This window comes from Rhinolophus hipposideros (assembly GCF_964194185.1).
Source record: "Rhinolophus hipposideros genome assembly, chromosome: 18".
Lineage (NCBI taxonomy): Eukaryota > Metazoa > Chordata > Mammalia > Chiroptera > Rhinolophidae > Rhinolophus > Rhinolophus hipposideros.
Window position 1 is genome coordinate 4,542,630 of NC_138064.1, and position 26,275 is coordinate 4,568,904.

The following is a 26,275-nucleotide window of genomic DNA, read 5'->3' on the forward strand; positions in this document are numbered from 1 at the left end:
CCTTATCTTTCATGGCCTTGAAACTTTTGAAAAGTACTCTCAGGCATTTGGCAGAATGGCAGATGTTTTCTCATGATTTGATTGCGATTATGCATTTTTGGTAAGAATAGCACTGAGGTGACATGTCCTTATTGGCACATCGTATCAGGAGGATTGGAGAGGCTTTTTAACGTTAAATGTCTCTTTCAGCATTTCCACATTTCCAACTCTAACAGTGAACTATACATACACACACAAATAAGCATCTTCAACATAATAAGTATAATAATGAATTTTATGGTGAGGAGGAATTTGGGAATCTCTTGGTCAAACGTGCCTTGGAAACAGTCTGGTTCTGAGAACTGTTCCCCATAATTGATCCCTAAAAGGACTACATAATATTGCACACTATTAAAGAAAATCAGAACGCGGAGCTTGTTAACTAACCATCGCTTTCCAAACACTGTTGGCTCTGCGTTTCCGACACTGACACGCAGCCGACACTGTTGCCCAGAAAGACTCCTCTGTGCTGCGTCCTCAGAAATACTTCTTTTGCCCAAGGTTCATCCCGAGATAAGAGGTTTACATCAGGTTTTGGGGGGTGACTGGTGTGTACCTTAGGCTTCGTTTTAAGGGTTTAAACAAGAGAAGGATTAATTTTTTTCTTTTCACATTTCTTGAGAAGTGCAGTGACACATAGATTTCTGGGCAGGGTGACCACTAGTTCCAGGCTGACCACCAAAGCCAGGCCTGCCCTGCAAGGAAGACCCCGGCACTGTCCCCAATGTCTTGGCTTCCTGGGCACGTGTTGGGGGAGGAGTCCTCACAGCAGCGGTGTAGGTCTCCTTTCAGGGCCCCTCTCTTTTCCCAGGAGCCAGGTTGCAGGAAGAGAGGGAAGGAAGAGTTGGGAAGAGAAAGAGAAAGGAGAGGAGTCTCCAAATTATACTCTGAGCTTCTGTCATCCCATGCCTTAATGAAGTCTCTTCACTCACTACTGTCTCAACCGGCCTACTCCCTGTCTTGCTGTCCAGTGAGCGTCCTAAGAACTCATGTCCCCTTCCTGTGCTTCCCCATGTCTGCAAACAGCCCCGAGCTCCTTCCCACGGTAACTGAGGTCCTGTGCCCTGGCCTCTCCCCCTCTCCCTGGGGCCCTCTCTCGGACCTCCCTGCCTCCACATTGCTGTTCCACAGTACATGTCAGCGCCTGTCACGTACATTCTTGCCTTCCTGCTCCTGCAGGTGGTTCGAGGCTTCCCTCCCTTTAATCTGAATAACTTTCATCTAGTCACTCGAGGAACATGTACTGATCAGATCACTTCGTAGGATCCTCATCCACTTTGCTTCCATGGTGCCCATTACCACTATACTAATGGCGCCAGGTTAAAATTTCCTGCTCGTGTGATTGTATCCCCACTAGACAAAGGGTTTCTTGAGAGTAGGATATACACATATAACTTACATAGAATTAATCACATACTACTTCACATCTTTGTTCAATAAATACATGCATGCATGCATAGATGGATGGATGGATGGACATATGGACGGACGGAAGGAAAAAAGGAAGGAAGGAAGGAAGGAAGCAAAAATGGACCTATGACTTTTGAAGTCTATTTGAATGTTTGAGAGGTTAAAACATGTTCACAATCCCCAGGCAAAATAAAAATGCAGTAAGTAAAATGACATTAAGGCATTTATTCAGCCCCAGTCTGCCACTGCGATTAAAGATACTAAAAGAACAAGGGAACTAGCTTTTCTCTGGAGGAGCTGAAAAAACACTTGCAATTTTCAAACGTTCCAGTACATACCTTTCACAATGTGACTTATGACCACTGGAAGGTAGTTTGTAGTAACTCAAAAGTGGTCCAGAAAACACAAAATGAATGTTTTAGTGGCGTTCTACTTTCATAATTTTTCATGTTAGTTCTCTTCTCTCCAATGTAGCGGTCAGTTTTCTCTTGCGGTTGTTGGCCTCCACATAACATCCTTGGGATTACGCTCCCTCAAGGAGATAAGCGATGGAGATGTGATCATTTCAGGAAATCGAAAACTGTGTTACGCAGACACGATAAACTGGAAAAAACTCTTTGGGACCTCAAGTCAGAAAACCAAGATTGTAGGCAATAAGGATACAAACATCTGCGGTAAGTAATCACTTTGGTTGTGGACATGGTTCCAATGGGTCATTTATTTTGATGGAGGATACTGAAGGGCCATTCCCAAGCATTTAAATTAGTTTTCTCATTCCTGAAGAAGCCAATTAAAAGGAGTCTGTATATTCCTTATTGTGAAGTTATCATGTGAAGTTCATCAGAATTGTTTCTAGATCATTCTCATTTCATAGGATAAATTTGCCTTGAGATTTAAGCTATCAATTATTTGTGATTTACAGAACTAAATTTAGTATTAATTATATTACCTTTCAGCCATAGGTTCTTCCCTGTTCATTTCAGCCTCTAACAACCATAGCTCACACACACACACACACACACACACACACACACACACACACACGATGGGGTGAACATTTCATGTTGGCATTTCTTATTCTGTGTTTAGAGCCATCGCCAGCTTTTGAAAACCATCAAAAGCTGCCTATCGTATTGTGCTAAGACCCTGGCCACTGGACGAAGCAGATCTGAGTTCAAATCCTGGCTCTAGCCCTTCCTAGCTTTGAGACCTTCATCAGTCTACTTAATATCTTTAGGCTCTGGCTTCCTCATCCATGAAATGGAGACAATAATCATTCCCACACCACAGTGCTGTTGAGGGAATTAAATGCAAGTCTGTGTGTAAAACCCTTGGCATAGTGCCTACACATGGCGCACAGCCACAAGCAAACCCTCCCTACAGACACCTTCAGCTATGACATTCATCAGCAAGCACGACTGGTCTCTCTTGCATAACTGACTGCTGGTGGCTCACTCTGTCTTCTCAGAGGCCATGGGCCATGTCTGTCACCCGTTATGCTCGTCAGAGGGCTGCTGGGGCCCAGATCCCAAGGATTGCGTGTCCTGCCGAAATGTCAGCCGTCACAAGGAATGTGTGGAGAAATGCAACATTCTGGAGGGGTAAGACGCTATTTTGTTTAATCCTTTTGTTTTGGTTAAAAAAAAAAAGAGAGACAGTATTGGTTTTATAGGTTTATAGTTATTCCATTTGAATCTTACTTTTTCCCCTTGCCCTTTTTTTTTTGTTACCTGGTTGTTTGGTTTGTTGACAACTGTTAATCACAAAAGGAAATGAACAAATTATTTTCGTTACTTAATCCAATCCAATAATGTATAGTCTCTAGTTCTGGAAATACCTTATATATCTAAGCTGCCCAAAGCTCCCAAGATAAATGGTCATAAATGGTCCATATGGACCAGACTATTGCCATTTGGTCTTTCCTTTGCAGCACACTATTCCTGATGTGTCAAAATATATAATACAAATTACAGTTCCTGGTTAATTTTTGTTTTATGTTCAAGAAACAGTGAGCAGTACAAATAACTTTAAATATAACGATGGACAAAGAAATAAACAATCATATAATGCTTGTTGAGTTAATTTGCCATCAGTAAGAATTACAGTCTGTCAATTCTATGGGAATCTTAATATTAGTGTAAAGCTTTGAATGACCACAAATAATGACTAAAAAAAAGATCAACAGGAAAGTAAAATTGAATAGAGATTGGCAGGGGCAAAATGGGGTCAAATATATGGCGATGGAAGAACTGACACACGAGTGGTGAACACACAATGTGATATATAGCCTTAGCACAGAATTGTACACTTGAAATCTATGTAATTTTACTAACCATTGTCACCCCAATAAACTTTAATTTGAAGAAAAATTTTTTAAAGGAAAAGGGAAATTTTGTGATCAGGAAGAGGCAGTGGAATTACAGATGGCTATAGGAAATCTTTCTTCCTGTTTCACTATCAGGACTTAGGCCACAGTTGGGATCCAGAAATATTTAGGAGCAAGGTGAACAAACTAAGTTCAGTTCTGTAGGAAGCCTTTAACTGATAATTTCATTAACCAGAGTAATTTGCACAATTAATAGTGCTGTTTCAATAAGTAAGGAATATTGGTGCAATTCTTACTGCTGCAAATAGACACTACGCTCATGTTTTTAGTTTTCCCTTCTCTTTAAAGAGACGAGGTAATTAAAGTAACCACGTGAGTGGTGCCCGTGTCTTTCTGCTGGAGAACCCTGGTGTCCGGCAGCACCGGCCCCCGGGCAAGGCTGGCTCCTTCAGCAGGCGTGAGAACCCCGAAAAGAAGCATAGAAAAAAACGAATGTGGCATATTTGGTTTAAGTGATGCCCTTTGTCTGAATAGGAGGACTCACGGAACACATTTGCAGGTGTCAACATTCCTGGTTCCCTGCCTGGCGATAAGACCTGCAGTGAATTACCAGTCAGATTTCAGTCTTCTTAACAACTGTCACAACCAGTTTCTTTTCAGGCAAACATCCTGCTTGCCGTTGATCTGTACATCACATTACAAGCAAAATGTTTCACACCTGTGCTCCATACTTACTGTTTTGTGTGCTAACCATTGAGCAGATGTGAATACCTCCTCTTCCTTTTCCTGCATGTATTAGTCTGCAGTTACCATTTCTTTTCAGCTTAGCTTTAAATATCCATGAATCTGACAGTGGAGGGGGTCCCTCTCAAGAACTGTTTTCTTTTTTCCATGTGTTGTCTTGCTTACCTAAATATACAAAAATTGTGCCTGTAGAAAAATGGAGGGAAGGTGTTTTGATTATAGATGAAGCTTATGTGTCTAATCCAGGAGAAAATGACCAAGAATTCAGTTAGAATCAGGTTATCATATTACGGTATAGTCCAGATCCCAGACCGTTGGCCTTTTACCTGAAATTGTGGTGAATTTCTGAGAGAGGTGGTTAGTGTCACCTGAAATTTCCGACAGATCGACTCAGGCTTTTGTAACTACCCAGCGTTCTGATGCCAGGTCTCCAGGGACGGCACTGATCAATTTCCTCTCTTCTCTCTCTCAGCGAACCCAGGGAGTTTGTGGAGAATTCCGAGTGCATACAGTGCCATCCGGAATGCCTGCCCCAGGCCATGAACGTAACCTGCACGGGACACGTGAGCAGCACATTTGATGTTATTCACTCACTGTCATAGGGAAAAGTCTTTGCAGTTGTAGAACCCCAGCAATGACCCAATGTCACCCGGTAGCTGCTAAGGACTGCCACCTCAACCCACTTCCCAAACAAGAGGCCGTGGGATCTCACAGCTGGGTCAGAGGGGCTGAGATTGCATTGAAGTCCTCACACAACGTGCTGGCATGAGCATCACCTTTTCTGTCCCACGTCCTCAAACTTAATGCCGACTACTCTCCCCCCAACACAAGGAAGCCTGTGGTGGGTTGGGGGTTCTGTCAGCCGGTGTCTGCCGTTCCTGACATCTGTCATCATTGCCTTCCAAATTCTTCCTTCGTATGAGTTTAGAATTACTTGAAGGATTTTTAAAGAAACACCTAGCAAAACTATTCGAAATTCACTTTCATAGTTACATGTTCAGTAATAATCTTTTAGAGAGTGTAAGTGAGAATTCAGCATTCCGTGTCTGACAGACAGAATCAAATTTGGCGTGATCCACAGTTAAGTAGGCAGGAACCAGTGCACGTACACTTGCCACCTTCTCACTGGACAGACTGAGATGGAGGTTTTCTTCAATTTGCCTTCACAAGTCTTGTTCCCCAGGAGCTCCCTTTAACATCAAATGCAATGTGCAAGAAAGCCTGTCTGACCAATACGGGTATAAATAGACATAAAGGCCAATCACGATTGTTTTGGCAAGGCAAGATGCCCAAGTATTAAGTCCAAAGTAATAAACCATATAGTTTGTTTTCTTCCATGTTTATATATATTATATGTACTTAAAGTCAGGAAGATTTTATACTAATCTGTTAACAGAGGTCATATCAGGCAAGCCCAGTCACAGGCAAACTTGTTTTCAACTCTAAGAACTTCTATATTATTTGATTTTTTTTTTCACAATAAGTATTTCAGGTAAAAAGTGGCTTCCATGTTGCAAAAAAAAAAAAAAAAAAAAGAGAGACACACATAAGTGTATTTCTCCACATTGGTGCAGGGACCAGACAACTGTGTGAAGTGTGCCCACTACATTGACGGACCTCACTGTGTCAAGACCTGCCCGGCTGGGATCATGGGAGAAAACAACACGCTGGTCTGGAAGTTTTCAGATGCCAATCACGTGTGTCACCTGTGCCATCCAAACTGTACCTACGGGTAAGTGGAAGCTCTGGCCCTGGGGAAAAAAAGCAGAAGAACAAAATGTGTGTTTTGCTCTTTTGCAAATTCATAGATTGAAAATATCTCCAATATGTCCAGGCAACACATGAAGAGGTGTGTAGCTGACTCAGTTGCTTTGGGTGTCTTGGCCGTAGGGCCATAGCAGCAGCGAGAACACGCTGATGGGCAGCTCTTGGTCCTGGTAGGAATGCCTCTCTGCCTCTCATGATGTTTATCATGCCAGGGGTCTGTTCTGCAATGCTAGCATGTTCAAATAAGAGTAAGTGACAGATGGAATGACAGCAGAGGTCCTGCCAGGTCTCCAAAGTTCCTCCGTGTCTTTCCAGATGACAAGGATTCATGTGGGAATCTTTTATTTTTGTTCTGCCATTCATAGAAGGTAGCATTTCCTGGAATGTTGCTTAAAGACACTTTTTTCTTTTAGCTAGTTATGGCCGGCTGAGCTATTTCTAAGTAAATTAAAACTATTTTGACTGTAATTAGCAGACATGCTTTGCATGTCTGTATCTTATCTACTAAAATGATAAATTTGGTGATCAGAAAGAGAAGTTGAGTGTCATATATACTAGTTCACATTTCCTTGTATATATGTCATAATCTTCAACCTTATTTGGAATTGGTTATTCTTTCTTCTTTGCCTCCATCTCTTACTAGCTATGTGGCTTTGGGCAACTGTCTTAACCTCTCTGTGCCTCACTTTCCTTGTCCGTCAATTAGGATAATAATGCTGCATAGCTCACAGGATTTCTGTGATCTTGAGTTAATATGTTCATTGTACTTGGAATAGTGTCTGGAATACATGAGCTTTCAATCAGCGGTGCACTGACAGTAACGTGCTGGTGACGAGGCACTAATACCAGTGATGCAGGTGACAGAGGTGGCCTTGGTGCCAGTGCTGGTGGCAATGACGAGTTTTATCAAATACCTCGTTGGTAACAACTTAGGATTTTTCATATTCTCCCTTTGGGTACATCAGCATGCTGGTTATATTGACCGATTTGCAAACTCTACAAAGCATGGTGTAAATTATGTTTTGCTAGTTTTTCACTTACTCTATGTTTTTTATACTCCCCCCAAAATAAGCAATTTTGGAGCCCGTTCTCTCAAACAATTGTATTAGCTGTATAAAATCAATGTTGTCTCTTTCTCCCTTTTTGTGCCTTTTGGAAGTGAACATGTATACCTGTTAGCGTCTCTGTGAGTGTATGTCCCTGGGCCTCAGCCGGAGGTGGGCCAGAAAGGGAAGTTGGAATTTTCAGTAAATTTATCTTGTCTAAGAAACTGTTTGCCAAATATAGAAAGAGGGGATTTACTCGAGATTTAAATAAAAATTGTTAATGTTGATTTTTCCCTTGTATTTCCTTGCACCATTTCTGTCTCTTTCTCCTTTCATTTCAAATAAACTCCTGATGCTTTGCATTTGGCAGGTAGAACTTCATCAGTATTTTATCTTCCGTATATGTGATTATCCTCTTTATTCTGAGCCTTTTGTTGGTAGAAGAACATAGAGTTGTATGGAATCGTGTTACCGCTCTCTGTAACTTCTCCCACGGTCATTAATTACATAGGAATCACGTGATAGAAATGGATTTAATTTTTAAGATACGGCGCATGCTGACAGGAGTAAGGGAAAATAAGGAAACATTTCTTGTGTACTTGTGATGTGCCCGACATCATCAAATCCATTGTCTCATTGGTTTCTCACAGTGGTCGTTTCTTTCACCATGTGTCTTGTTAAAGCAGCACTCCAAAAGGTTTAGTAATCACAACGGCTTAGCCAGTACTGACACAGCTCAGATTCCGACGTGGCACATGCCTGCTTTAAACGCCGTGCCCTTCCCACCGTGGCAGATCTGGTTACCCAAGAGAATAGAAAGGAAACCTGACGCAAATCTGTTTTTAAATAGAACCATATTTTCATAGTAAGTTGTGGGGGGAAGTTTTCTTTGAAATTTTTATCCCGATAAATTAAACTAAGTAAAATGAAATGTTGCCTATTTTAATTACCTGTAACCAAAAAGAATAAATCAAGTGTGGGGGGGGGCGGAGGAATAAAGAATAATTTTCCTGACAAAATTAAATTATAACATGAAACCTCTTTCACTTGATAGTCAATAACCGATTTTCACAAAAGTATGCAAGGGCATCATCGTAGGCTTTCCCAAGGACCTCTTCATCTGTTGATACTCAAATGCTTCTCTCTTGTGCCACCTGCCCTGTCACCAGCCTGGTCAGTCATCTCCCCCAATGGAAACTGGCCTATGTCTCCCTCTGAGTTTCCTGTTGGTCAGTAGCTTCTTGCTAGCACTTCCTATTGTTTACCAGCAGCACTTTCAAGGGCCGCATAAAACCCTGCATCTTGTCCAAAATTTGCAATTTCCATTTGTACCCACTTGGCACAGTATCCCCACCAGGCCTTATGAGGAGGGGAAAAAAGGCAAGAGAGAAGGGATATTTCTAGTAGGGTCAGATTTGATCAGCGGTCATCCACAAGTGAATGTTTTTTGTCTTTGACAATTTGGATTTTCCTAGGAGGTAATAGATTGTGAAATAACGAGACCTGTTTCTGTATCCCACTGCCTGAAAAAGCCTGTGTGTCTGGTGTGGGAATGAAGGCCCATAATGCACTGCAGGGGTGAAGCTGCAGAGTCCGATTCCGTGGAAAACAGGAAGAGCTGAGATCCTCAGAACCAAGATGAATGGAATGTAGAGATCATAGCCCTTTGAATACGACAGAAAATGTTTCAGATCAGATGACATGTCAAGCCAACGTCCCTAGTCCTCGTCACTGTACAACATTACCAAATGTACTGCCTCTGAAATGCACTGTTTATTCTGTGCCCAGGCCATGAAATGTTGGTTTTTTGCCATTTACTCGGAGTATTTTGTTTTCCTGTTGACATGTGCATTGGCAAATGTTGCCAGGTGCTCAGGAGTCACATTAAGACAAATGCTGTCTGTTCATGTGACAGTTCAGTAACTTTCCCAAGAAAAAACGCTAAAGAAGAGAATGATCACAATGTGTATTTCTCTTTCAATTCTTACAGCTGCTCTGGGCCAGGTCTTGAAGGCTGCACAGCGAATGGGTAAGTGTTCCTGTTTGTGTCTAAGGAACCCTATCGGGAAAGATCGCACCTGTGGTGGGCAAAGAAAATGCTTTCCGGCATTTCTGATCACCCTCAGCCTTGTGAGGTCCTTACTTCTCTGGGCCAGCATGGAAAGCGTCCCAGCAGACACCACCTACAGGGGCCACCCGTCTCCCCGACCTGCTCTGGGGCGAGGAGGCGGACGTGAGTGCGGGTCTGTGCCCAGTGCTCGGTGCCCCACACTTCTGTGTAGCCCACCTCTGACTTCCTTGGCCACACCAGTTGTATTGGCTCCTTTTCCTCTTTTAGCTTCTTTTCTTTTCCTCACTGACCCAATTGGCCCTGTCACAAACTTGGATTGAATGACCTTACTGTTCAATGACAATGCTCCAGCTTGGGGTGGGGGGGTGGAGTTTCTCACCTTACATCCTTTGCTAAACATAACTTCCTTCGGCATTTCAATTCTGATCAATTTGCCACCGTTGCTTGAAATGCTGCACTGAGACAACCCGAAATGGGGGTTCCTATTTGGACTTATCAGGAAAGTGTGGTTATTACCAATTAGTAATGACTAGAGAGGAATCTGAATTATACACAAGACACCTATTTGCCATCCTAACATCCCCAAACATTAGCCAAACTTCCAGGCACTGCTGCCATTTCTAGTCATATCTACAGAATCCCTTCCCTCTGAAACATTCCCTCAACGTCAGCTGACTCTTCTGCCCCAGAATTAGCCAAGATAACAGAACCCTCCTATTATCAGGGAAACCTAAAGACAAAAAAGGCAGTTTCTCAGAGGTAAAGATTTCCTTCCATCCCTACCTCTTCACTAAGCCTAAGAGGACACCAGCAAACTTTTTCCTCCTTTTCATACTACACAGTCAGTATCTGTATGGTGACATTTTCCATCACTTCCCCACCTTGGAACCAGTCAGTGGCCTTTTTTGTTGTTATATTTATTCTTTTACTTTTTTCATTCACTTTTCATTCTCTCACCCTTCCTATGGCTCCCCATGAAACACATACTCTGTAACAAATTATTCCTTATGTATTTCAGTGTTCCCCTCAAAATAGTAAAACGCCATTACTTGCAACTGCATTATTGGTGAGATAGTATGATACAGGAGATGACTTTTGTACTCACTAAGAAGAAAGTGCTATAAATATTGTTTTCATGAAGTACATTTGACCCACTTATGAGAAATTTGTAAGGACAATGGCCTATTTTTTACATGCAAATGATGCTACTAATTAATCTTTGATATTTGTTAACATTTCTACCTGAAAAGATGAAGTTTGCCAGCAGCTCAAATGGCATAGATACTTAAAAATAATAACTTTATAAAGATTCTCAATTCAGAAGCTATTAATTCAGATGATTCTTTCCCCCAGTGAGCTTTAGGGCCTGAGTTTCGAGTTTTTCTGTCCCTGAAATCAGGGGTGCATATGAGAGGTTTGAGGCTACATAAGGACATCCCTTATCTGTGACAGTGATGCTTTCTATGCAAAATCCTATCATTTTATAACCTCCTCTGAGCTCACTCATAAAGCATTTCCTGTGGCTATGGTCCCAGCTTGAAAGCCAAGGACCCTTCAAGGAGTCTCAGCATTAATGGAAGGGTCCCTTCACCCAGCTTGGCCAGTAGACAATATATGTCTCATGTGTGGAGTGCCATGCTTGTGATGTATGGAGAGACGCGGGGGCGGAGGGGGAATACATACAAATTCATATGAAAAGCATTACTGAAGTCTGAGTTACTTTCTGAAGTATGTGTTTTCTTGATCAACAGATTAAAATATAACCATCATATGGAGAGATCCACACAGTAGCTCAGTTTTAAAAATGCAAAGAAGCCAGGCGCTGGGGGTGAGGACAGGAGTTGGAAACACTGCCCTATAACTATTGGTCAGCTTTCTTTTCTCCCTTTAGAAGCTGCACAGTAATTCCACTTTCTGAGATAGTTTTTAAATGGTATCAGTGTATTGACAGGAGATCTGGGAAATGCCAGTGTCATGCAATCTTTCAGCAAACCTGACTCTTCCTGTGTGTCTCCACCTCATTCCAGGCCCAAGATCCCATCCATCGCCACTGGGATTGTGGGTGGCCTCCTCTTGGTGGTGGTGGTGGCGCTCGGGGTTGGCCTCTTTCTGCGCAGGCGCCACATTGTCCGGAAGCGCACGCTGCGCAGACTTCTGCAGGAAAGAGAGGTGAGTAGGCACCCAGGCCCCGCGTGCTCCACGCGCACCCCCTTCAGGAACCCCAGCTACCCTAGGTAGGAAGACGGACTCCTGTGCAGGCTTGCCATTTGAAATGTTGTGTCTTAAATATGAGATTGTATCGTTATGCTTTATTTCTGGTGATGGAAAAACCAGTAGGAATCTTTGAATATCCAGTTATAAGCAATTAGTTCCATTTTGGTACGTCTATCCAGTGAAACGCAAATGTTTCTAGGATAAGTCACACAACATGGTTACAGAGCTGTGTGGAGTCCTGTTTAAAGGACCGCACCTATGTGTATGCACAGGAGAAAGCCTTGTGAACAGATGCATATGTTGAGTTCCTGGGAAGGTGCTTCTCAGGTTGAGATGCTGTTACTTTGGAAACTGCCATTGTCCACACCAGTGGCTGTGCCTTTCTGAGCTCTGCTCCTCACTGGTGTCATCACTGACACTGTGATTCCCTTAAACCGGTCCGCACCTGGCGTCTCTTGTGTCCAGTACTGTGTGTGGGTAGCCAGAGTCCTGGGAGGAGAGGCCCATGGCAGCTCGTAGCATAATGGCACTTGTGTGGTAGGGGACCCAACAGCCTACCAAAATGACCACAATCTCAAAATCTTCTCAATTCAGCTAATTGGCCAGGAAACAGAAATAGAAACTGCATGTGTTGAAAAGGGTGTCCTTCCTTTTATGAAGCTCTTCAGAGAAAGGGTCCGCTTCTCCTTCTGAGTGAGCATGGCGGGTTCCGTGTGCTCAAGCACCACCACACAGGGCTGTGTCTGGCCCCACCTGACACACTCCTCCCCGTGGGTGTGGAGCGCGGAGGCTGAGTGAGCAGCATTCTTCCTCATTGTCTCCACAGCTGGTTGAGCCCCTTACACCCAGCGGAGAAGCTCCCAACCAAGCTCTCCTGAGGATCTTGAAGGAAACAGAATTCAAAAAGATCAAGGTGCTGGGCTCTGGAGCATTCGGCACCGTGTACAAGGTGAGACCGCCAGAGACACGGCACAGAAGCTTCTGGAGCCTCGAGGTGGCGGCCCCTCAGGTCTGGGGGGGTGAACCCAGCATCCTCAGCTGCTGGCTGCCTGTCCTCATCTGCTCTTTGTGTCACTGAAGGTTTGGGAAACGCCAACACTTTTCCCAGGTTGTCAAGAGGAAATCTTTATAATCACAGTGACAAATCAGTGGTCCTGTGAGACTGGTACACAGACAAAAACATTTTTATGGAAGATGGCATTGACCTTTTAGAGGGATGGGTGGCACGGATGGAGTCTGAAGGACAATTGCGTATCTCTGCGTGACAGTATCCAGATAAAGCCCAGGTCAAAACAGCTTCCTCTTAAATCATTTTTTCCTATCCCATTTCCCTGAAAATAAGACCTAGCCAGACAATCAGCTCTAATGCGCCTTTTGGAGCAAAAATTAATGTAAGACCCAGTCTATTATATTATATTATACCCATTAGTATATTATAGTAAAATAAGACCGGGTCTTATATTAATTTTTGCTCCAAAAGACGCATTAGACTTAATGGTCCAGTTTGGTCTTATTTGGGGGGAAACGCAGTAGATACTCTTTGTGTAAAGTCTGATTCAGTGAGGCCTAGACCCGGCATTGTAGAATTCTGGGTGAAATGACCCACGCTGGTGCGAGCTTAGGGTTGTTGTTTTTTAATCTAATGATTCTGATCCATGAACATGACAGCTGAAGAGTTGCTGAGACGTCATGATTCCCAGCACCCAAGGCCAGGGCCTTGGAGTGCAGAGCTGTGCCCCTTGTCCCTTACCCTTCTGCATGGTGTCACTAATAAAGTCCATCCAGCTCACAAGTCACATGTTGCTTGGTGCAATGACTGCCAGTTAATATCTTCCCTCTCTCTTGGTCACAGGGACTCTGGATCCCAGAGGGCGAGAAGGTTAAAATCCCTGTGGCCATCAAGGAGTTAAGAGAAGCCACATCTCCAAAAGCCAACAAGGAGATTCTCGATGTGAGTTTCTGCTTCGTGCTCTAGTTGTCCACAGGTGTGGGTATCAGATGCCACTTGGTCTCGTGGCTGTAGCAAGTTGCTCGGTTTTAGACTTTTTTTCATCACCGCATTCTAAATGGTCCCTTTTCGTGCCTTTTTTCCTTCTAGCTCTAGTTGGTATGAGTTCCTCTCAGGCCTTCTCTTCTAGAGAAGACTGACCTCTTCCATTCTATTATCTTTCCTACAAGGATGGAAACTGACAATTGCTAGGCAACTACCGGTTCAGTCACCAGCTGCTTTACACACATGATCACACCTGGTGATCCTCTGGTGTAGGTATTATGCTCGCTACTTTTTCGATGAAGAAATGGAGGTAGAAAGAAACTTGCTCAGGTTCATGTGGCTGGGGTAGAATTCCAGCCCGTCACCACTTCTGACTCTGAAACTCATGTTCCTTTTTCTCCACCAAGTTATCTTACCTTCAAAAAGACTTTTTAAAAGTGCCTAGAATTAACAATATGGTGCTTTATAAACTCTGTAAATGGGCCCACCTTCTGTACTTTCTCCCAAGAACAATTTCTGCATTCTTCTCCAGGGTCTGCTGACTGTTCCTTGATAGAGGAAGTTTTGGAATGGTCCACATATATTGTGATGTTTTCACTTTCGATTCTGTTGAACTTTCTCCACCGTCTCTGGACCCTGACTAGCCAAAAAGGTGGCTGTACACCCTCAGAAAGAGGCAGCTGCAAGGGGGCCATCCTGGAGCTTGGCAGAACCCACTTCATGTCAGTGCTCAGGTAGACCCAGTGGGCAAGCCCTCCAGGGTCCTTGCTTCATGACCCTGATCTCTGCCCACTGTGCACTGATGAAAACTCTTGCTTTTGTCCCAACTCAAAGCCGGGGGGGTGAAGGTGAAGGGACTCGGAGGTGGCTTAGGGAAAGAGTCAAAGGAAGAGGAAAACGACTGCCTTTATTGACTCAGATCTAGAGAATTCAGTTCACCTTACAGCCAAGAAGGACCAAAACAATACTCCCCACTCTTATATCTAACCCACAGAACGTATGGTAAGCAGAGCCAACCTGGACCTTTCTTTAAATGTGTTTGGATACAATGAGCTTTTCAGTGGCAAATGCTGTCCACTTCAGTTTCTCTGGGCAGCCTTCCCTCCCTTTATTACAAGTAAGGAACCCCCCCCCCTGCACCACTGTACACTTCTAAATGAGACATGACGTATGAATACAGTGCAAGAGAATATCTCCCGCATTGATGATATACTTATCAAACAAAATTAACTTTCATTTGAATGGTTTGCAAATGAATGTGAAGTCCCATTAATAGAATGTCAGCTCCTATCAACGTAACCACACGAAATAGAGTAAACAAGCCATGGGTGAAGTCCCCTCCCTTATAACTCTAGCTCCCTCACCTCTACTGTGAGAAAAAAATCTCTCTGCAGAATTTGCTAATTTAACTCATTTTCTATTCATTCAAGACATTCTAATAAATTTCACAAAATGATCTTGAAATGTGAATTTCAACAATATTTACAATGCAGAATAAGGGCAATTTTACAGACAATAGCTATGCTTTGGGAAGGAAATAGTTTTCACTGAAAAGGCCCCCCAAAATCCCTAAAATTGGAGGGAATCTGTTTTTGTGACCTAGAGAAGTAGAAGACAGAGAAAGTAAAGGCCCCACAGGGCTGGTACCTTTCATATGCTCATGGGCACTTGGAAATGATTCCACTCACCCATCCCCATGCAGGTCAGGCACTGAGACCCAGCACTGGCTTCAGTTGCTATCGATGGCTTCATTACCTGGTAAAGTTTCAAAAATGTAGGGCACCTACTCATTATTCTTAAGGTTAGATCCATGCCTCTGATGAAGGAGTTTAAAACCTAGTGGCATCTTTGTTCCCCAATTCTTGACATAAAATAGTTCAGATGAGGAAGACAAGGAAAAAGGAAGGAACCTAAACGCATTTCGGCAATGGAGACAAAATAATAGACTTTCAAGGTCACCAAGCCTCAGAGATACCCCCACCATGTGACTCAGACATCGACCTGCGGGGGTCTCTGAGCGTGGTTTGCCTGCCAGTCTGCACGCCTGGCTGGGGTGGCCAATTCAGAAATTGTTGTGGAATACCAAGCATGCTTGCTGTGGGTCACAGTGCACCTTTGCGATTCCAAGATAAACAGCTAAGAACAAAAGCTGACTTTAACTTCTCCGCACACTGATCAGGACACATGACCAGACAGCGTCCCCATTGTGCCGAGGGGGTGGGGCGGAAGTGATGACCTAGTTCTGGTGCTCTATCAGAGTTTAATAGGATCGGGGGCCTGGCAGGGCTCCAGCCTCTGTGTGGCCCGACACCCACACCCTTGCTCTATTCCCCGATTCCCGGGTCCAGGTCAGCTCCTCGCTGGACCCACAACAGATGGGCTGCACAAACTGCTCTGGTTTGCAGATTTTTCTCCCCTCTAAAATAAACACAATATGTTTCCAAATCTCTACCAGATCTTGAGAAAGTAGGAACGGCCAGAGGATTGCTTCGGTGTTATGGTTGTACAGCTTCCCAGACTCGGAGGAGAGACGTGATTTGTGCTTTTTCTGGCAATCCCATGGCCTATTAATTTTTCCATGGACTTTCCAGTTTAAATTTAGGGCAGGCAGTGGAAAGAGAATACAAAACAGATTTATATATGTGCCATAACGTCTGGAGTTTTCTGGTGGACCTTTAACCAGAGCACTCAACAGGAGACCCACCTGTGGGCCCAGCTGTGACACAAAGAAATGCGGTCTCGGGTCGGCCACTCACTTCATTGCACCTTGATTTCCTCTTTAGACAAATAATGGCCTCAGAAGAAATGCATTCACAGGCTCTTTCCAGTTCTAAGTTTTTATAATTAGCCCTTCTCAAAGACAAAGGGATGTGTGAGTGTCCATAAGTATGAAACATCTACTTTTTAATGTTGTGGTATTATGTTCACAATATAAAAGAAAAGAAATGCAGACTCTGCTTGAGAGTAGAATGCCTGACCACTCAGGAAAGCATCCCAACAAGTTCTGCAGCCAGAGTTAAAAGCTCTAGGATTTTTGTTGTTGTTGTTAACGGAAGTGGCATGGTCTCTGGTTTTGCTTTGAATTTGTGGCTTTGCATGATTTCAGTGTAGTTCAGCCCTGACAGTGTTTGAGGCCGTTATGTGCTGACATAGATGACAGGCACTGCTGGAATGAGGAAAGGAAGATGCAGGCCCTCCTGCCAAAGTGCGGACCACACTTGCTGCTGCCTCTGCAGGAGCGTTTGTATGTGGGGGAAACCGATAAATGGCAGCGTTTGTCACTGCCATGCAGCGCTTAAGCGCAACTGGGCATGTGCTGGGAGCTGAGACGCAGTCCTTCACCTCAAAGAGCTTGGTGGGGAAGGATGTTTTTCAAATCATGCAAATATTGAAGTGCAGGTGACCCAGCAGTCTCTTCAAACAGATCGCAGGCCCGCCTCTCTGCATCTCACACTGTGGGCCCGGGTGTGGCCCAAGGAGCCTCATCTCTAACTTCAAGTTCCCGGGCAGTGCTGAGCCTGCTCCTCCAAGGAAAAGTGGCAAAATACCAGGAGAGTTTAACTCAGATTGGGGGGTCGGGGAGGCTCCCCTGAAGAGGGGTCAGCCAGGAAAGAGGGGGTAGACAGGCATTCCAGACAATGGCCCTCCCGTGGGCGTGGCCGGGGTTAGGGACGGCCTTCGAGAGGGTTGATGACCCCAGGGTGCTGTGGGTGGAGGGGTCCAAACACCAGGGCTGCAGGCTTCCCAGGAACTGCGAGACCAGGGGAAGGGTTCAGGCCAGAAAAGTGGTGTGATCCTGTCTGTGTTTAGGGATGTGTTTGGGTCGCCCACCCCATGTCTCAGAGCGCCCCTGCTGGTGCCTTCCCTTCTGCAAAGACAGCCCAGCTTGCCCCTCCGACCACAGGAGGAGCTGAGATGTAAAAAGGGAGCCTCTGGCCTTTCTCTTGCGAACCCCGAATAAAAAGTCATTGCCCTTTGTCTTTTAAAGGAAAAGAGAAAGAGTATATGAGTGGAAATGGAGGGTTCCCTAATGCTCAGCCAGACAGAAGGGAGGGCCTCGTTGTGCAGGGTCGTAAATAGTCAGCTGCCTCTGCCCAAGAACAGCAGAGTGTTAAAAGAAAGCGTATATTCATGGGTCTGTGTGAAACAAAGGCCCCTGCCCCCTGCCTTGGCAGCCAGCGGCCAGCCAAATCAGTGGGGGCGGGGTGCCTTTGGCAGAGCCGCCTGGCTTTCGGATCCCAAGACTGAGGCAGGAGCAGCACAGACCCCTCCTCGTGCACACGCCTCCTGGGCCGCCAACTGAGTTCCGTCACTGTCCGTGAAACACCCTCTGCCCATGTCAAAACCTGAACGGGCTACACCAAAAGGGCATCTCTAGTCCACTTCTCAGAGGTGGCCCTGGGACCACGCGGTGCCCAGGGCACAGTGAGGAGCACTGCTCTGCAGACATGAGGTCTCCCTCGGCCACCTGCCGGCTCAGTGACCTCCCCATGATCACGTCTCTGCGGTACCTATATGGGGGTTCCAGACTCAGTTGGCGAGTCCTTATCCCTGGTGTGGGGACCCTGACGACATTTGAAACGGCAGCGTCTTTAGCCCTGAGGTGGAGGTCTTCATAAGGAAGGCATCAGCAATGCCCAGGCTTAGAGACATCAGGTCTCTTTCTCAACCCACATGCGCCAGTGGTGGATGCTGCCTGGGGTTCCCTGCACATGGGGGCTCCCCGTGTGCACCCAGGAAGGTGCTAGCTTCGCCAAGTGCTGGTAATTCCACAGCCTGACATGCAAAAGGTCCTGTGGGAACAGCCATGGCACTAGAGGTCCCGTGGGCTGGCTTGTCCTGCACAGTACATGTTTTGAAATTCAAAAGCACGTTCACGCTTTTGCACCTGAAAAGGGGTCCGCCTGCCTCTCCCTCTAGCCTTCTGATGGCTTCCTGTCGTCTCCTCCATGCAGGAAGCCTATGTGATGGCCAGTGTGGACAACCCTCACGTGTGCCGCCTGCTGGGCATCTGCCTGACATCCACGGTCCAGCTCATCACACAGCTCATGCCCTTTGGCTGCCTCCTGGACTATGTTCGTGAGCACAAGGACAACATCGGCTCCCAGTACCTGCTCAACTGGTGTGTGCAGATTGCCAAGGTAAGTGGACTGGCCGGGAGCCCAGCCCGTGGGGCAGCACTGAGTAGGTGGCCGGCCCTGGGCGTCCCACCAAACAGGACACGCAGCTGCCCCCCCACCTCCCAGGACCATACGGTCATTAGTGAGCGTCCCACTTCCTTTTGGAAGAAATCAAATTGATTGTCCTTTGCATGGATGCAGTGCCCGTCCCACTGCACAAGGAAAATCGAATTCTTCTGCTACCCTTGAACAGCTTTCTCTTTGTTGGATGCTCAGCCTGGTTCGATGTGAGTGTTCTTATTTTCTGGTGCACTTTCTGTTGAATACTGTGGTGACTTGTAGTAGAGTCATCCAGTAGGGACTTAATACCAAGGCAAGCAAACCAAGCTGAGCCTGGAGGACACAGGTGACAGTATGGCTGAGTGGCGGGGCAGGTCCTGGGTGTAAGGCCTAGTGTGTAGGTTACAGGAGGACTGAGAGATGCTTCTGCTGCTTCACTGGGGTTTGACCCAGAGCGAGGGAGGACCTGGCAGTGTAGGCAGGGGCCAGGTGGCCCCACCTGTGCCCTGAGGACCGGAACAGAACAAAGAGGCAGGTACTTAAATGCTCAGGTGGTCTCAGAACTTTTACCTTTATCTGAAACCTTCCTCTGCCTCAGTTATTTGCAACCCGACTCGCTTAATTCTATGTCTTTCTGACCATGGACGTACATTGTACTCAGTTGAACGTGAGGAATTTGTGGGAGGGCCCCCCTCTCTGAATCTACGTCAATCATTGCTCCTTGTCACTCTCAGACAATAGGGCGGGGTGTGCAGGGGTATGCCAGGGAGGAAACATCCACCTGGCCTCATCCAATTCCTCGTTTCTCACGTCAGCCCTAGTTGAGAAAATGGCAGTCGGTCCGGCACAATTACTCCTGAGGGTGCTCTCAACTTGCTCACTCAACTGCCACCAGATGTGGCAGGCGACTTCTATGAGAAACACAAACGTATTTTGGGCACTGCTCCACTGGTAGCTGCCCATGATGCCACAGGACGGGCTGTTGCCAGGAGCCATGACCTGAGTGAGGCAGGCTCCCCTCCTGACACTGAGCTTCTGGGGCAGGTTGGCTAAGCAGCAGGAACACCCGCCCCCCCCCACCCCAAAGAAGCAGACAGGGCACGGGGCCATTCCAGGGCCAGCTGGTGTTCACTTCTCAGCTGCAGCCACTGGGGGCTCCCAGCACCCCGGGAAGTGGAGACTGCTCCCTCTCTGACCACCACAGTCACCTGGTGTGCTTGCCACACTCACGGCCTGACCCTGGGTCACAGAGCCGAGGATTTACATCGTCTTTACTAGATAATGGTCCTGGAAGGCGGCGTGTGTATCTCAGAGGCCCTGGCTTCATGAAAATGCTTCTTGTTTCTGTGTGCCACTGTGTTCGTTTTCTACGGCTGCCACAGGCTGCCAACAAATGACCACAGGTGTGATGGCTTCCCCCAACAGAGCCTTCTGAAGGGTCACATTCTGAAATTCCAGGTAGACGTGAAATTGGGCGGAGGGGAGGAAAGGGGACACTGTTCACGTAGCACCCACGGACCACAGTTCCTGAGTGGAGTGTCCCGGGCCTGGAAGTTTTCCAGCAGAGGCTCCATATGTTACAATTTCAACCTCTTATTTAAATCCACTGTTCTGCCTCTTGTACTTGGTTTAGCTTTACTTTGAATCGAAGTCCTTTCACACGGTGGCTCTTAGCTCTTTGTCTGACAAATTGCTTTCTAATGCATAAGAGACACCTTATTCTACTGTATTTCAATAGCTGTGGTCCCTGGAGGGAAACGAAAATAATGGCTTCCTCAGCTGCAAAGAGAGAAGTTTGCTTTTGGTTTAGTGACTATTTATCTAAGTATTAAACAATTTTCTTTGTAAAAGTTTGAAGTGAAACTACCCAGAAACACTTAGTGGCTGACCAGAAACTAAACTCCTGGCCTTTTCAAAGTGGGATTCATTGACTTCTAAATGCCCTGTGTTGATTCACAAGGCATGGGCTATCTTGGGAAGTTTCTAAATATTGAGGGAAAGCTGGCCACTGCCATGCAAGTTTATTGTCTGGGCAAAACTGCTAAGAGGACAAATAAAATTATATCACCCAGGCAAAAGGAAAACGAAAAAAGGTAGAAGTGGCCGAGGGAGGAAATCTGGATGGGATTGGGAGAGCCAGAAGGAAGCCATACCCCGTTGCCATAAGTGGTGAAAATGGATTCTGTTCTCCATACAAAACACCAAGCTCAGGACCTTAGGCAGACATCACCTGCCTACCACTCAGAAAGACCACACACAGTTTCCTAAACTCCTGGCTCATAAGATCGTGGGTGACTGTCACCTACTGGGAGTAACTTAGTTGCTTCAGAAAGCATATCCATTCTTTCTGGCTATATAAGCCAGCCTGTAAACCCCCAAATATATTACAAAGCACAATAATATAATAAAGTGTCCCAAACCAAAGGATCGTGTCGTCATTTCAGTTTGGAAACCACTGTTGCTGTGCTACAGTCTTCCCCTTCAGAACACCTCCGTGGAGGTTATTGCAAAGTCCTACCATAAATAAAGCCATCTAGACTGATTAAGCTAACGTGTTCCCAGCCCTTTTGAACAACAGTGTTCCTATCTCCTAACCCAGATGAAGATCTCACAGAATTGAGTTTTCAGACAAATGATACAAGTTTAAGATCCTTGGGAGCAGCCGCTGGTGAGATTTGAAGATAGCTGACAGGCGGGGGAGATGGTCTCAGGAAGAAATTTATATATGGGCATCATTCTCCCACCACAACTTTAAAAGCACCAAATTACGCTTAGTTCAATCTCTGAGATAAAACTTAGTAAAGATAAACTTCAAAACAATTTTTACTTCAAAGGATTCAGTTTGAAGTACGTTTTACTGTGGGAAAAGAGAAGCATGGGTTTTTATAACTTGCCAAGGTCTCAAGCTAGTAAGTAGCAAAATGAGGATTTGACCCTCGGCAGCCTTGCCCCCCAGTCCATGCTCCTTACCAGCACTTGACATCACAGCTCAGGGTAGAGCCCACAGGCCAGTGAGCGGGTGGTCCTCTGCCCTACACGGTAGGATGTTAGTGCCACACAATCTCTGTCTGGAAGAGAATCTCTGACACTTTTCTGCCTCTGCTGAGGACAGGGGCTCAGTGGTGGGGAAGCCGTACTTTGACTTGATTTCGCCAGCATTTCGCCATCTGCCAACCTCTCCACTTCCCACTTTCTGCCTTTCCCTATTCACTAAGTCTGTGTGTGCCTGGACTTTGCCACGTGACGGCTTATGAAATAAAACAAAGAGGATCTCATCTCAGCCTCTCACTCTGGACACCTCCCCAGGAGGTAGGATGAGGCAGCCACTGGGGAGACAGTATGTCAGGGTCAAACCCAGCCACCCCCAGTCCTTCCTTGTTCTGCTGGTGTTGTGCCAGAAAAACCTTTCAGATGGTGTGAAGCGTGTCCCTGTGCTCTCCTACTGTGCGGTGTGAAGCATGTCTCTGCTCACCTACTGTGCGTTGTGAAGCGTGTCCCTGTGTGGGCCTACTGTGTGCTGAGGCTTCAGGTTGGCTCGTCAAATTCCCCTTAACCTCATTACTTCACAATTTGTCCTAACTGCCCTGTAGTAATGAACAACAACAACAAAAATATGTGGGACTAAATTGAAGTGGAGATCTCAGGGAAGAACCAGGAAATGAGATTCCTAAAAGGCCCCCCGAGGCTCTGCTGATAGTGCTTCCTGTGGTGTCTCTGTTTAGATTCTGAGAGTTCATGAGCAATATCATGACTCTTATCTTTGGTGACTGGTTAAAATATAACTGCTGGGCATGGAGATGGCCTTTCAAACTGCTTCTGTAGTGTGGGACAGAGACGGATGAATGGAGTTTTATCGAAGTTCAAATGAGTCTAATCTCCTCATCCCAAATGTCTCTGATTTAAGCCCCTCTGGCTGATTAGCTGTGTGCTCCAGCATGTGTCCCCTTTCCCAGGCCTGCTCTAAAGACCGGTGTTCTGAGAAAACATCCCAATTCATTCAGCAGCTCTAGTCCTTTAAAGACCAGTGAGGTGGGGGGAGAGGGGGTGGAGCTCAGTTCCATTTATTAGATTTACAGGGAGACAGGGACTCACTGGGAAGCACAGGGCCAAGGGTTAGTTTTTTATCTTGTGTCTTTCCGTCCCAAGCAGCCTTTGGGCCAGCAGGTGAGTGGCAGTTGGAGGCCCCAGCAGGAAATTCAGGACTCCATCTGGATGGTGGTCTCGGGGCTCAGGACTTGATCTGTGAAGCACCATCCCCGCCCCTGGGCTCTCTGGGCTGGCTGTCAGGGCAGTCATGAAGCTGCCAGGACTGCCAGCGCCTTCTGGAAGCTTCTGCACAGATGTGTTTGAAAGGCCTGGCACATCATCGGGTTCCCGACTGTACTGCCATTATTACTGATTCAGTCATCCTTAAACAAACTTTTATAAACATGTGTCCGCTGTACCCGGTTCTTGGTCCGCTGTACCCGCTGTTAGGCCTCTAAAGAGGCAAAACGAGCGTTGGTGATAACAGTTAAAGGAAGCTGGAGATGCCCTCTGAGGTTTTCTTTGTGCATTGAATGAACTCACAGAAGACAAGAATTTTAAATAAAGGGACAGGGACGGAAAGGGTGGCTATTTCCTGTGCATAGGGACTTAGGTGTGATTATTGCTATGTGTATTGCAACACCTACACACTACCTACCTCAGAGGACGTTCAGGAAGTCTGTGATGGAGCAATGAATGACAGAGACAGAGGGTGGAAGGGAAGAAAGAAAGCAAGGGGGAGAGAGAGGACACTGAGATGATACAGAGCCTGGAATACAGACATTGGTCTAACCAGGCAAGAAGCCAAGCATAATTAATCCTTTTGGAATGGGTAAGAGCACATCATATTTAATACATAGAAGCCTTACTCTTTTATAAGACACGGGGGATCCAGCACAGAACACAGTCTTGGGGTCGCAGGAATCAAAGGGGAGACTGAAGCTGAAGAAAGGAGCCCCCCTCACCCCCCGTACAAGAGGTGACAGGGAGTAGCAAGTTTGTCCTGTTTGGAAGCATTTTCTCAGCTTGTCCTTCCCTCTACCTCTTCACACATCATTCTTACATTATGATTCCTAATTTACGAGTGCTGTCCCAGAGAAGAACCTGCTAACTTCCTCTTCAGCACACATGAGCCACGCTAACCTTCCCCCCGATACCCAGCATCTGAGAAGTCTTAGACAGGGAACAACTTAAGTCAAACAGCATCTTCAATGTTAATTCAGGAGCTTTCTAGATAATACAAGGGAGAAGGGAGACCGGGAAAACAATCACTTCTTTTTTTCCAAGAAAAGACAAACACGAAAGACCTCAAAAGTAGCCTGCAAAGACGAATTCCTGGTAGCGTTTTCATAAAATTCTACTTTTCCTGTGATGGGTAGTTTTGCTCTAGAAAGAAAAAAATTTTTAATTTCACTCTTATATGACAAGCTAGTCATTTTCACCTAATACCTATGCAAAAGGAAGCAAAATATTTGCCAGAAAATTTGGGGTGGGGGGGAGGATTTCATGCCTGCCTTTGCATTAAAATGAAGATTCCCTTCACAGCTGCAAGCAACTAGAGAGTAAAAGAGAGTTGGCTAAACTCATTTGTTTGCATTTCATGCACTTCAGGAAGCATTCCTGTGGTGCCTACTCTTTACTGGAGAGTTCATGAGTGTCAGCTCCAAAGCAAGTTGGAAGTAGCGCCCCCTCCTGACTGGAGAGAGGAGAGGTGCCTTTGCGGGTAGGTGGGAGAGAGTCCAACAACCTCTGCAGAGCTTACCCCCACGGCCCCTGCATCCTACCAGCCCGACCCTGTACAGAGGGGAGGGCTGCCTACTCAGGTCAGCAGGTTGGAGCTTGGCAGGGTATAAGGGAGGGACAGCTGGGTCAGAAGTGACCCTGCCTGCCAGCAGGGAGGAAGTGCATGTGACAAAGTCACCGTGGGCAAGGGCTCGGGTTCAGGGGTAGTATTTCCAGCAATTCATTACGTGTTGGGCACTGTTAGGTGCTTCTCAGCTATTCTTCCTTCCTTCTTTCCTTCCTTCTTTCCTTCCTTCCTTCCTTCCTTCCTTCCTTCCTTCCTTCCTCCTTCCTCATTCCATCCTCCTTTCCTTCTTTCTTCCCTCCTTCCTTCCTTCTTTCCTTCCTTCCTCCTTCCTTCCTCGTTCCATCCTCCTTCTTTCTTCCCTCCTTCCTTCCTTCCTTCCTAACTCCTTCCTCCTTACTCCCTCCTTCCTTCCTTCCCTCCTTCCTCCTTCCTTCCTCTTTTCTTCCTCCTTTGTTCCTCCATTCATTCCTTCCTTCCTTCTTCTTTCCTCCTTCCTTCCTTCCCTCCTTCCTTCCTCTTTCCTTCCTTCCTTTCTCTTTTCCTTCCTTCCTTCCATTCTTTCCATTCTTTCCATTCTTTCTCTTACAACAGCAATTCTGACTACAACAGAATTACGGAGGCCACCAGAAAGGGAGCCGGGAAGGGCACTTTGAAGCAAAAACAATAGCCATGGGGTTTCAGTTTTAAAAAGAGAGAGAAAATAGCACTGGACACAAATCGCTGGGGAGAGAGTGCCGCCACTGCCCAGAGAAGCACACAGCTTGGCTACGTGCAGGGAAGGTGAGGAGCCTAGTCTCAGCCTGATGGCGGAGCTCTTGCTGTCACTGTTCTCTTCTACGTGGTTCATCTGGGTTTGAAACTCAAGTAACTGGATGGGGAACAGTTAACAAAGCAGCAGCTGGTTATGTCCTATTTCATTTGCCTTTATATCCATTCCGTAGCCAGTTACTCACATTTCCCAGGTACCAGTTCCCGTGCCCACCAAGGGAAGGACATAGATGGGCTCCATGGGTCCCTGACACGGAGCAGCTCTGCATGCAGCCCCCTCAGCCCAAACCCGGGTCCGTGCCCCCGGGGTGACGGTCTCACTGCATGGCCTCTTTTTGCAGGGCATGAACTACCTGGAGGACCGGCGCTTGGTGCACCGTGACCTGGCAGCCAGGAATGTCCTGGTGAAGACGCCACAGCACGTCAAGATCACAGACTTTGGGTTGGCCAAGCTGCTGGGTGCTGAGGAGAAGGAATACCATGCGGAAGGAGGCAAGGTAAGGGGCAGGCTTGTGGGCCAGCCGGCGTTTTCCCACCAGCAAGCTAAATGACGTCGGGGACCTTTTGGGTCTAAAGAGGTCTTCTGTCCGTGCAAGCCAGAGCGGTTTTGGGAGCAGGAGTTGCTGGGGAAGGGGGGGGGGTCTGTCATTTCTGTCCCATGCAGAGGCCAGCGGCAGTACACAGGAGTTCAGCTCCCTCTCCGGGCCAGCCAAGGGTGGCTTTCAACCTCCCCTGCAGGAGAAAGCACCCTTTGGAAGAACAGCTGGGGAATGTCACAGCTGATTTGGTGGCACACTGCTGTTGAGGACATCTCAGAACTACAGAAAGCTCCCAAGGGTGTCTGTGACTCACGCCTGGCACTGGCAGCAGTAGGGTGGGCT

At 46.3% G+C, this 26,275-nt stretch overlaps 1 protein-coding gene across 2 annotated transcripts in view; it reads left to right on the plus strand.

The window, feature by feature from the left end:
- The window catches only part of EGFR (epidermal growth factor receptor), a 162,004-nt gene that overhangs the window by 123,599 nt on the left and 12,130 nt on the right, over window positions 1–26,275 (plus strand). For both annotated transcript variants that reach the window (XM_081079262.1, XM_081079263.1), the window contains exons 12-21: window positions 1,924–2,123; window positions 2,918–3,050; window positions 4,992–5,082; window positions 6,094–6,251; window positions 9,323–9,361; window positions 11,431–11,572; window positions 12,444–12,566; window positions 13,470–13,568; window positions 18,566–18,751; window positions 25,736–25,891. In XM_081079262.1, coding sequence (XP_080935388.1) covers window positions 1,924–2,123; window positions 2,918–3,050; window positions 4,992–5,082; window positions 6,094–6,251; window positions 9,323–9,361; window positions 11,431–11,572; window positions 12,444–12,566; window positions 13,470–13,568; window positions 18,566–18,751; window positions 25,736–25,891 — 1,327 coding nt within the window. The remainder of the gene's footprint in view (window positions 1–1,923; window positions 2,124–2,917; window positions 3,051–4,991; window positions 5,083–6,093; window positions 6,252–9,322; window positions 9,362–11,430; window positions 11,573–12,443; window positions 12,567–13,469; window positions 13,569–18,565; window positions 18,752–25,735; window positions 25,892–26,275) is intronic.